Source organism: Narcine bancroftii, chromosome 13 (genome assembly GCF_036971445.1).
Source record: "Narcine bancroftii isolate sNarBan1 chromosome 13, sNarBan1.hap1, whole genome shotgun sequence".
NCBI lineage: Eukaryota > Metazoa > Chordata > Chondrichthyes > Torpediniformes > Narcinidae > Narcine > Narcine bancroftii.
This window is the reverse complement of record NC_091481.1, coordinates 71,638,734-71,652,004: the sequence shown is the minus strand read 5'-3', so window position 1 is coordinate 71,652,004 and position 13,271 is coordinate 71,638,734. Positions and strand designations below refer to the sequence as shown.

Genomic DNA, 13,271 nt, shown 5'->3' with positions numbered 1-13,271 from the left:
CATCCCTCCAAGAATGTATAGATGGAGATTAAACCCCATGCTACTTAAAAGACAGGATTTTAGAGAATTTATTGAAAAACAACTAAAAATGTACTTTGAAGTAAATACGGAATCAGTGGAAGATAAGTTTATACTATGGGACGCAATGAAAACATTCATTAGAGGACAAATAATAAGTTATGCAACCAAGATGAAGAAGGACTATAATCAGGAAACAGAGCAGTTGGAAAGGGAAATAATAAACATAGAAAAAAAATTAGCAATAAAGGAAGATACAACCAAAAGAAGAGAATTGGCGGATAAAAAAATAAAATATGAAACATTACAAACATATAAGGTGGAGAAGAATATAATGAAGACAAAACAGAAATATTATGAACTAGGTGAAAAAACACACAAAATCTTAGCATGGCAGCTTAAGACAGAGCAAACTAAGAAAATGGTATTGGCAATAAGGAAAAAAGACAAACAAATTACATATAATCCAAAAGAAATTAAGGAAAACTTCAGAGAATTCTATGAACAATTATACCGAACCGAAAACGAAGGGAAAGAAGGGAAAATAGATGAATTTTTGACTAAAATTGAACTACCAAAACTACAAATAGAGGAACAAAATAAATTAACAGAACCATTTGGAACAGTAGAAATACAAGAGATAATAAAAAATTTACCAAATAATAAGACACCAGGAGAGGATGGACTCCCAATAGAATTCTACAAAACATTTAAAGACCTAATAATACCGCCCCTCCTGGATGTAATCAACCAGATTGATGAGACACAAAACTTACCAGATTCATGTAAAACAGCAATAATTACAGTGATACTAAAACAAGGGCAAGATCCACTCTCACCAGCGTCATATAGACCAATATCTCTGCTAAACACAGATTATAAGATAATAGCTAAACTATTAGCGAACAGATTAGCAGAACAGGTACCGAAAATGGTAAATTTAGACCAAACTGGATTTATCAAAAAAAGACGCACAACAGACAATATTTGTAAATTTATTAACTTAATTCATGCGGTAGAAGGAAATAAAGCACCGGCAGTAGCAGTTGCTTTAGACGCAGAGAAGGCCTTCGACAGAGTAGAATGGAATTACTTGTTCAAAGTATTGCAAAAATTCAGTTTACCGGAGAAGTTTATTAATTGGATTAAAGCATTATATGAGGGACCGTTAGCGAAAGTGACAGTAAATGGACATGTATCAAAGCAATTTAACTTAAGCAGGTCAACGCGGCAGGGATGCCCACTATCACCATTATTGTTTGCGCTAGCTATAGAACCACTAGCAGAATCGATAAGAATAGATAATAATATAAAAGGAATAAAAATAAAAGACAGGGAATATAAAATCAGTCTGTTTGCGGATGATGTGATAGTGTACTTAACAGAACCAGAACTATCAATAAAAGAACTATATAAGAAATTGAAGGAATATGGAGAAGTGTCGGGATACAAGATAAACATAAATAAAAGTGAAGCAATGCCTATGAATAACGCGGATTTCTCAAAATTTAAGGAGGAATCCCCATTCAGATGGCAAACGCAGGCAATAAGATACCTAGGTGTGCAAATAAACAAAAATCTAGGCCAATTATATAAACTCAATTACAATCCACTAATGAAAAAATTACAGGACGATTTAGAGCATTGGAAAGAGCTACCACTAACACTGATAGGAAGGATAAACTGTATTAAAATGAACATTTTTCCAAGGATACTATACTTATTTCAGGCATTGCCAATACAACTGACAGAAAAATTCTTCAAAGAGTTAAAGAAAATAATAAGGAGATTTTTATGGAGAGGGGGGAAACCGAGGATAGCACTAGATAAATTAACAGAATGGTATAAACAAGGAGGCTTACAATTGCCAAACTTCAAAAATTATTATAGAGCCGCACAATTAAGGTACCTATCAGATTTTTATCAAACAAGGGAAAAACCAGACTGGACGAGACTAGAATTAGATAAAATAGGGGAAAAGATACCTGAACACATATTATATAAATGGGACGAAAAATTGGTACAACATAGAACTTCTCCAGTATTACACCATCTCCTCAATATATGGAAGAAGATTCATGTAGAAAGAAATAAAATAAATTACCAAATACCAAAACTAATATTGACGCAAAATAAGCTACTCCCTTTTACAATAGACAACCTTGCCTTTAGAAAATGGGAAAAAAAAGGGATTAAAAGAATAGAAAATTGTTTTTCAGGAAGTAGATTCTTATCCTTTGAACAAATGAGAGATAAGTACAATATAACTGGAGATACAGCGCTGGCATATTACCAACTGAGATCCTACTTGAAAGATAAATTAGGAAGCAACTTGAGTTTACCAGAGGGAAGTAACCTTGAATATGTGATTACAGATACAATGTTAATCAAAAGATTTATAAAAAATATGTATATTAAACTGCAAGAAAAGGAGAATGAGGAAACAAATGGTAAAACTAAACAAAAATGGGAACAAGATTTAAATATAAAGATAAAAAAGGAAACATGGGAGAAGTTATGCTCTGGAACGATGAGAAATACAATAAATACGAGGCTGCGTATGATACAATATAATTGGTTACACAGACTATACATTACACCGCAAAAGTTAAATAAATGGGACCCAACAGTATCTGATAGATGTTTTCGATGTAAAAAAGAAAGGGGAACAACAATTCATGCAATCTGGACATGTGAGAGAGTAGAAAAATTTTGGGATGATCTCAATCAGATATTAAATAAAATAACAGAAAACAATATACCAAAGAATCCAGAGATCTTTCTCCTAAGTAACATAAAAAATAAAGAATTTGGAATTGACTTGGAAGATGCACAAAAAAGATTTGTCAAGATAGCCCTAGCCGTAGCAAAAAAATGTATTATGTCAACCTGGAAATTGGAAGATAATTTGAAAATACAACAATGGTATATAGAAATGAATAAATGTATTCCATTAGAAAAAATAACATATAGTTTAAGAAATAATATTACATTAAATACAATAGCGAAAACCTACCGGGAACAAACATTACCTAAGTTGATGGAAGGGGAAGAAAAGAAAAGAATGGACTCAGTAGAATTTCTGGTGTATTTTTGTTGAATGACAACATTGTCTAACTGAATTAATGCAACCTAGATTGTATACATAAAATGGATGAGGGGGGGGTGGGGGGGTGGCTTGGGAGGAGGGAGGGGGGAGGGAGAAAAAGTCACTGTAAATGTGTGGAAAAGAAAAAGTGTATATCATGGCTATTGTGATTTATGGTGTGAAAAATAAAAATTTAAAAAAAAAAAAAAAAATTAAATCCCAAACCTCATATGGTAATGAAAGGTTTAAATCTTATTCCCAGGCACTTTTAGTTTTAATTAGAGGGGCTCATCTCAAACCCACCAACTTATCATAAATAATGCATATTAAAGCTTTTCAGGAATGTTGTAAACTAAAAAAACACATCAACAGTGTTGGCACCTTAAATAATTTTCTCTTGCAAATATTTCCTGTTAGAAAATACATGATAAATCAGATTGAGTATTAGAAAGCATTTTCCTTTTTTGAACTTTTACGTAATCCTGTTGCTCATTTAAAACCATATGAAAATAGAGAGACGTGTAATTTATGTATTGGTTTTTCAGATGTCTTTGCAAAGCGTGCCAGCAAGCCTTTTGTTCTTTAGGAAGCATGTTACTTTAAAGATCTTTTGCACCCATTTTTATTTTGGTGAACAAAGTGATTAGCAAGCACATTATAACTCATTATGAGGGCTTTTGACATCTATATTGTTTCTGCAGATTTGTTGAATGTACTGAATGTGGTCGGAAAATGCATCAGATCTGTGTCCTTCACCATGAACTTATTTGGCCCTCAGGGTAAGTTCTAAACTTATGGAAATGAATAATCTCCTTGATGTTCCGTATGTAGAACGTGGTTAAATAATGAGTCTTCTGCAAGTATAAGTAGACTATCCATTTTAACTTTCAAGTTCTAGTAACCAGTCTTCTTTTACTTCCTGCAGTTTTGTTTGTGATCCCTGTTTAAAGAAAACTGGGAAAACAAGGAAAGAAAATAAATTCTGTGCAAAAAGTAAGTACTGTTGTGGTGAATTATGATTGTAAAGCCAATCCACCTTTAAATGCTGTTTAGTATGTTCAGCAAAACAGTGTCTCCTTCTCAGAGAGAAAAAAACTATTCACCAGAGAGATGCAACCGATGTGACTTGCATCCATCCAGACATACAACCAGAAATATATATAAAAATATATAAAATTCACACTGTTTATGTTGCATTTGACAAAGTATAACAGGAATATAAGAGCCAAAATGTGAGTACTTGCCTTGTTAGTTGGTGTCCCAGGGTCCGTAGGCTGGGCGCAGCCATCTTGATTTCTGTGTGCATGTGCAGTGTTTGGATGGCGTCTGCGTGGTGGGTTTGCATATTCGAGTTTGGTTGGTGCATGCACGAAAATGAAGAGCGCGAATTCACCAACCGAAGACTCACGCATGCACACAGGAATCAAGATGGCTGCGCCCAGCCTTTGGACCCCAGGATGCCGACGAACAAGGTAAACATGGACCAGAATGTGAAAAGATTCACTAAAGTTGATTGACAAATTCAGGAAGCTTTAAGTTGTTATCGTCAGATCTACTATGAAGAAAAGATTTGATTTAAAAATTTGCTTTAAGACTTCGGTACTCCACGCGCACGGGCAAAATTCCGACTTGTGTCCATTTCGAGATACAACTGATCCTTCCGTCCCAATTACACTTGATGTCAAGAAAGTATTGGGCTTCATACATCGTCATCAAGCTCCAGTAGAACCAAAGCCAATGAGCATCAAGGGTAAACCACTCCAGTGGGTGTATTCATACCTCCCACAAAGTTAAAGGTTAATTACTGCACATTCAAGGCATTAGCTGCTTCATCAGTGACTTACTTCCACAACAAGGTAAAAAGTGACAATATTTGCTGATGACTGCACACTTTTCAATTCTATTCCCAATTCCTTATTAAATTAAGCAGTCCATGCCTGAATTTTGCAAGCCCTCAACAAGTTCAAACAAGGAATGTAAGAGGCAGTCTGGATGGTGCTGATCCAGCAAAACAAAAGAAACTCTATTCCCCCCCCCCCCCCTTGTTTGACACTTCCATCAGCCACCTTGCATGTTCTTTCCATCCACTGTTAATGCACAATCGTTGTCATGTGTGCCATCCATAAAGTGTCTGCAGTTATTTATCTGGATTGCTCCACAGCACTGCTTGAAACTGCAATACTTACCATCAAGAAGGTTTGGGGAAGTGGGTACACGGAACAGCAGCAACGGAATATCCCGCTCTTCAGTCACAGTCAGTCCTGATGCAGAAATCTATACCCAGCCCTTTCTCATTTCAGGATCTAAATCCTGGAACTCCTTCCCCAATGGCATGTTGAAAATGACTTCTTGAGAAGAATATAGCAGCTCAAGAAGCCAACTTGCCATCACCTTTCTGGGTTTAATTTGGGATGAGGTAATGTCTAGATCCTGAAAAATAACTAAAATGTTGCAGGATGATTCAATTCTCTCTATTAATTGCAACTGAGCATTATCCTGCCCGTGTGGATCTTCATGGAAGGAAGTGTTTGCTACTAGATATTAAATAAATAGGAACCCTGAGTAATTTTCACGTCCTTGGGGACATAAATGAATCATACCATCCCTATTAATGCCTGGAGGTGATAGTAAACAGCACGTAGCAGACAGAATATCTTAACAGATAAACCTGGTATATTTTCGAACCATATTCACCCACTGCAGTAATGGGCAAGTCAACTTGGTCTTAGCACTTGGATGGTGGCTTACAATGGTTCACATTGTTAATTTCTAGAAACCATTTTCCTTGTGCTGGGATGGATAACTACAACAGTGTTGTAGAAGGAATTGTAACTGACCTTGTTGCTCTTCCAGCCATGATTTAAATTGGCTGTTGAATAGTCCTAATGTAGGATAGTGTGCATTTACTGAATGTAATAATGAAATGGTGGGAGAATGCAGTAATATATAAAAATAAAATTTTGCTTTTTCCTTAGGGTTACCAACCACTAAACTGGGTGTTTACCTAGAAACTCGTATCAACGACTTCCTCCGCAGACAGAATCATCCGGAGGCTGGCGAGTGCACTGTTCGGGTGGTGCACAGTTCAGATAAAACTGTGGAAGTCAAGCCAGGGATGAAGACCAGGTGAGAGGACATAATCTGCGCAAAAGCTTGTGGGTGAAAATGTCACTAAAATCGATGGGGAAGGTGCACAAGAAATAGATATGGCAGCAGCAACTTGTGTATGACACCTTTAACGAAAGAAAAGCATCAGAGACGTGGCAAAGGGGGCGAAAATCTGGGGAAGAAGGAAATGTTTATTTGCCACAAAACACCTAATACAGTGAAAAGTGGGGTAGTAGGACTCGGTGAGTGTGAACAAAAGTAAGGTGAAATGAGTGAGTTAAATTAGACTGATCTCTGTAGTGGTATTAAGAAATTACTGTTAAATGTTAAGATTGTAAAGACGGAGTGAGTGGAAAGTCCAGAGTTGTTTTTAAAACCCAGTGATCACTCTGAAATGAACATTTTGAGAACCAATGTATTTTGGGATACCAGAATTACTATGGAACACTGGGTGAGGCACAGTGTTTGAAATGTTAATTTTCACAGTCTGGTGTTGCTGGCAAAGCCACCATTTATTGGCCATTCCTAGTGGCCATAGGGAGGTGGTTGATGAGCCATATTCTTGAACCAATGAGATGTTAGTCAGGTGAGAATTGGATTTGTTGCAGTATATGGGCAAAAGCTGGAGCAAAGGATGATGATGCTACACAATTGAGATAGAAAGTAGAAATGTTGTAATTTTCTCAGTTTAGGGTTAAAAAGGGCAATGGTTGGGCTTGGTCTTGTGCCCAAGACAGTGGCCAGTACAGGGTGGAGTTGGTAGAAAGGGTTAACTATTATGACTAGGGCCCAAGAAATATGCAGGAAAACCCCTGGTATCCAGTATCTATGGGGATTGGTAGATGGCGGATAAGTAAAGTTTCCAGACACTGTTGCGTGATTGGCGAATTAACGACGAGGTGCACCAATTTTAAACATGTATTTTTTACCTTTATTTTCCACTTTTTTTTTGCCGGTTGCTTGGTTGTTTGAATTCCGGATAACAGGGGTTCTACTGTATCTTTAGTTTGCCATTCCAGTTCAAGATTTTAGGGATAATTGACATTTTTGTTATGACGCAAAAGGTGGCTATTCAGCCTCTCCGATCCATGCCAACTTGCAACATGTCCCATTTCCCCTTTTTTCTTTGTAGTCCTTAACTGAATAATGAGGGGCCAATTGTGAGCGATTTATGATGATCAATTCTATGGGACAATATAAATTTCCTTTTAGATCAATCAAGGACAGTTAGATTTATTAAGGGAAGATTATGTCTGGCTATTGATTCTTTTTTGAGGAGGTATGAGGTTCAGTGAAGGCTGAATATAGTCTCATAGATTAGTGCAGGACTTGAGTGGTGGCAAATAATTTTTTAAAGAAGGATACCTAGGTATGTAGTTTGCATTTTTAAAAACATACAGATTTGATTTTCCAGATAGATCGTATTGATTAAAATGGAAAACTTTGAACCCTACATATTAGAAATGCATCTGTGCTGATATACATCCAGAATACTAAAAGATTTTATACTTAGTTATCTAACAGTTAGGTTTTCCAAATTTGTTACATCTACTCTCTATATGATTTGTTCAGTTTATAATGCTGGATCCGAATGACATCTACATGCAAACTTCAATAACATTAACAATTGAAGATACGTCACCAAAGCTTGAACAAATTTGTTAATTACTTGATGTTCACCTACAGATTTGTTGATAATGGAGAAATGGCAGAGTCGTTCCCTTATCGAACTAAAGCTTTGTTTGCCTTTGAAGAGATCGATGGTGTTGATGTGTGTTTCTTTGGCATGCATGTGCAAGAATATGGTTCTGACTGCCCTCCACCCAATCAAAGGTAATTCCATTTGTTTTATGATAATAATATGCAGATGATCAGTGAAGATGTTGATTACTCCATTTGGTACTCTGGAGTTTTTTTTTCCTCAATTGCCAGTTGTGAATGTTGCTGTCAAGACCAGTATTTATTATTGTAAAAACACAAGTGCTGAAGGAATTCAGTAGATCTCGCAGCGCAATTGGAGGTAAGTATGTATCACTGACATTTGGGCCTGAAGAAGGGTTCAGGCCCAGAACACGGTACCTCCAGCATTTCTGTATTTTTACTACAACCACGGATTTTCAGACTTTCGTGTTTCACAGTATTTGCACCAGTTGCCCTTGAGAAGGTTGGGTTGGTGAGTGAAATTCAGTTGTTGAGAGTTTTGAATTGAATAAGAAATTATCACATAGTAAAATTTAAAAACATTATTGAGGTGGTTTACTTTGAGAAGAAGAATAGTGGGGAAGAAAGCTTACAAATTACATGACTAAATTATTCCAAATTTTTAAAGAATATTGTCAATTCCTCAGAAATTGACAAATTTAAAACAAGCAAGTTGTGGTGATGGGGATGTCCAATTGAAACTTTGCACCACAGAGAGGAAAAAGGGTTGATTAAATTTTTGTGGAAGCCGTTGACAAAGAGGAGGACATGGGAGACATATCTTTATCTCCTCTGGACACTGCAAGACCAGCTGAGTTCCTCCAACGATTCTGTATGTTTTTACTACAATCACAGTGTGCAGACTTTTGGATTTACAATTAAGAAAGAGTGAAAAGCAAGTTCGCTGTCATAATGGATTTTTCATATTGATTTCCACTTTTTGTATTAAATATCAACAATTAATTTATATTTCACAGCAAATCAACCAGTGAAGGCCATGAAGACTGTAACCTTAAAATTGCCTATGTTTGCTGGTCGGAGATGCTAAATTATTTCTTTTCCATTATAGACGTGTGTATATATCATACCTCGATAGTGTACATTTCTTCCGCCCTCGATGTCTGAGAACAGCTGTCTATCATGAAATTCTAATTGGATATCTAGAATATGTAAGAAAGTTAGGGTAAGTGTTTACTTGGTGTCGCTGTGAGCATACTGAAAATTGCTCCTACAAACTAATTTTCACATTCTTGTAATATTGGTCTTACATCTTCTCTTATTTCCACTTGGCTCCAAATTTAGAATGTGATCTTTGTTGTGTTGAGATTTTATTTACTATTGGCTTGATAAGAAGATGGTGTAAAGATAAAGTATTCAAATATGGTTTGTGTAGCTACACATTTTAATATAGCTAGTCTTTTTTTTGTCTCGGCAACTGTTCGGTTCATTTTAAAATCTTGGTCACCTATCTGAAGAAAAACAATAACCTCAGGCAAATGCCTAGATTCCACTTCTGCCAGTCAGCCTAGTGTCATGACTACACACCGCGTTCACTTGGGTGGGCTGGGGGAGGGGATCCTAGTCTGCTTTTGTACTTAGTCTCGTGTGTTTTTAAAATAACCTAGATACACAGCAGGGCACATTTGGGCTTGTCCTCCAAGTGAAGGTGATGATTATATTTTTCACTGCCATCCTCTGGATCAGAAAATCCCCAAGCCCAAAAGACTGCAGGAGTGGTACAAGAAGATGTTGGACAAAGCAGTGTCAGAACGAATTATTCATGATTATAAGGTATTGTGCCATTATTACCCAAAGATCTATTAGTTAATTGGGATACACATTTCCAACTACTGTTTCTATTTGTATGGTGGTAACTTGAAGTAGGAAAATGTCTAGGTCTTTAGAAGTTAAAATGGATTCTCTCCCCAGCGCTTAGTCAAGAATGTGCATCCTATTTGGAGAGAGAAGTTTTGAGAGAAGGAATTTCTTCAAAATAATACTAAGCTACAAAGAGTGATTTAAAATGAGGTTTGCTGGGTACATTAAAGAATAGAGCCAAGCATTGGAACATTGCCATTCTTTCACCGAGTCTAAATCGTAGAAGTCCTTCATTAGCATCTGAGAGAATACATTTTCCACAGAAGGCCTACAGCAACAGGCTCTTCCTTGTCATTTTATTCAGAGTGACTAGGGGTGGCAAGAAATGCCAGTCTTGGCAGAGGTAGACACATCTTGAAATTTTTTTAATTGACCAAGAAATGCATAAGGATTTCATGAATGACTAGGTTAAGGAAGAGGTGGGTGATAACTGAGGAAGTACAAGGAGGAGGGAACTGATCATCTGCTCCACCGTTTGAATCTGCCTCAGGTAAATTTTTTTCTCTTAAATCCCTTGAAACATAAATGGAAAATTCCAACAAACCTACACACATAGTGGAAACATCGATTAATATCAGGGTTGGACTTGGACTGTTGACTGCTACCAATGTTTTAATTGGGCTTGAGAACAAAGTACATTATTGATAGGCTAGCAGCAATTTCAGTTTCTCTTGAAAGGTTCCTTCTGAGTTGTCTGATGAAGCAATGATTGAATTGACCACCAATCCAATGAACATTCCCATCCTCATGATGACAGCAGGAGACCTGAACATTTTCCTCTAAGACTGGCAAATACCAGTCATCTATCTTTGGTCAAAAAAGCAAGAGATGAACCCAATTCATTTGGCCGATTCAATGTCAATCACAGAAAAACTTTTGTGAGTCACTTGGGGGACTGAATGAAGTTGGTTGGGAGAAGAACCAAAACTGACATGAGAGAAAAGGTTTTTTGTGAGTTTAAGTGTCCAGGGTTAGGACAGGAGGCAGGTTGCCACCTTGAAAGAAAAAAAATGCAATATGTCCAAACTGTTGCTGCTCTTTTCTGATAACACTGGACATTTTTTTCAGAAGGTTTGCTTCCCGGAGGAAAAAAATTGGGGATTATGATAGACAACTTCAAGCTGAACATAAAGATAATTTCAGATTTGCTGTAGGAAGTTGGAGTAATTTAACTTTTTATTGAATTCTGCATGTTTAATCACATAATGTACCTCTGAACCAAGCTACACATGTTGCACAACAAAGGTGAGGGGCCCAGGGTTTGTCTTTGTCACTAATTTTACAACCAAAGTAGAGCTCGTGGGTTTAATAAGTGCAGTTATGCTGTGTCTTTGAGCCTTTAACAACGTCACAGAATGTATCGCAGCAGTTGCGTTATTGACATTTCTGCTGTGTTGAATCTTCCTGAAGACAATAAATGCTTTTGTTAAGTACACTCACTAATCTATTGCCCGAAGAACATGTGCATCAATATGTGATCAATCTGTATCAATAGCCCCATTCCCACTGCCAACCCACTAAATAGGCATGTGAGCGACCCGTGTTGAAATACCGGGTGTGCCTCTCACGCAGGACCATGAAATCCTGGGTCCATGCGCTCTTTAACATTAAATATCTGGTATCGCGGAGGGGTGGGGTGGGGGGCAACCTCCATTGGCGACATCCTGAGTGATGTATTATGTACACACGGGGCAGTGAAATCGTAGTGGGAATAAAGCACATATGCACACAACTTATGAAAGATCTTGAGGGGGAAAAAAACGAGCACAATTCAATAAGACATACACGCACCGTGTATAAAAGAGCATGGTAAAATCTACTGCAGTTGGCTTCAGACTTTTCAAACTGACGACTAACCCACAGTCCAACTCCCTCCCAATCTGGCAGACCTAGTGTCAAATCTAGGTCCCTCATAAAACAGGCTGTCCTTGACGGTGCCCATCATATGTCTGGAGATTTCTTTCTCGCCCCTTATCGAGAGGAGCGCCCGTTTCCCCCACAGTTGGCCACCTTTTATCACAACACTAATACTAAATCTACACTGACATTAATAATACACCCTAATACTAATATCTGCACAAAAAACCTTGGAAATATAACTGCACTAACACTACACATGTCATGTCAATACTGCACTAAAAACCTTCAAAAACAGAACACTAGCCTTAACGACACTGACCTTCCCTCCAAACAACCTGGCCCGACTGACGCACACATGTAGGCAATGATGTCAAGAATGCCACCTGACATGTGGGTGGCCCATTCACATAGGAGCCAAGTTGAAACGGCTCGGCTCTGATACAGACGCCTGGGTTGTATCAGTCCTGGGTTGATTTGATTCCCCCCCCCCCCTCCCCCCCTCTTTACCGGGTTCAGAGCGTTCACACTGGCAGGTGAACTGCTAAATTCCTGGTAAATTCCCAGGTTCAACCGACAGTATGAAAGGAGCTAATGTGATGCACAGTGTCTGTATATGTGAGCTGCTTTATATAGCCTGTTTGCCCCTATCCTAATTAACCTGGCCCAGGCCTGAGTCAATATTTGCATAGCACCTACACTGAGTGCATGCCCAAGCATGCTTGGATTGACCAAAACAGTTTGCTTTGTGGGCAATATCTGAGTCGACTTAAAATGACAGGAAATCACAAAATAGGTTCTAAAAAGGTACATGATTGGAAATTTTTAGGTGATTTTTGTGCTCAGCAGCCTAAAATCTATAAAATACACCCAAAAGTGTTCAGGAAATAAAGTTTTTATCATCCAGTGTAATTCATTACCTTTGAGACTTTGGTCCAGGTCCAGCATATTTTCCTGATTATTGAATATTACACATTAATTCACGAACACATTTATTTCACATAAGATTTGCACAGTAATATAAATCTTCTCATGAATCCACTGAGTTTAAAAGGGAGTCCATAGTCCTAGGAACAAGGCCCCAGAATGTTTGAAAGGAGCATGGGAAAAGTATTGAAGAGTGTCTATTTCTGTGGGTAAGTATATCTACAACTGGAGGGCATAGATTTAAGGGAGGAGGGTGGAAGGGGATCTAAGGGATACATTTTTCACATCCAGTAGTTCGTATCTAGAATAAGCTATCTGAGGAACTGGTGTAGGTAGGAACAGTAACGACATCTAAGAGGTATCCATAAAACTAGTTGAATGAACAAGGCAAAGAGCATAGATTGGCACAGAGGTATGGGCTGAAGGCCCTGTTTCTATGCTGTATATTTCTATGACTGAGCATTGGAAGTGGATCAGGTGAGATTAAACACTGCCGGATGCAGGGCCTGGTGACCTGAAAGGGAATGCAGAAAACAGGGCCCCAGTGACCCAGATGCCAAACCATCAGGATCTCCAAGCAATCTGACACCAGATCATCAGGGTTTTACTATACTGAACCCAGCATGTTGTAAACAAATGAAGTGCCAGCGCTACAGCTGACATCGTTTCTTAAAATGGAATACTTGGTCGTTTG

At 37.8% G+C, this 13,271-nt stretch overlaps 1 protein-coding gene across 1 annotated transcript in view; it reads left to right on the top strand.

Annotated features, from left to right (window-relative positions):
• ep300b (E1A binding protein p300 b) overlaps positions 1-13,271 on the top strand; it is a 120,755-nt gene that overhangs the window by 95,169 nt on the left and 12,315 nt on the right. Inside the window, exons 22-27 of the mRNA XM_069909180.1 lie at positions 3,808-3,885; positions 4,032-4,099; positions 6,082-6,232; positions 7,901-8,047; positions 8,985-9,098; positions 9,541-9,706. Coding sequence (XP_069765281.1) covers positions 3,808-3,885; positions 4,032-4,099; positions 6,082-6,232; positions 7,901-8,047; positions 8,985-9,098; positions 9,541-9,706 — 724 coding nt within the window. The remainder of the gene's footprint in view (positions 1-3,807; positions 3,886-4,031; positions 4,100-6,081; positions 6,233-7,900; positions 8,048-8,984; positions 9,099-9,540; positions 9,707-13,271) is intronic.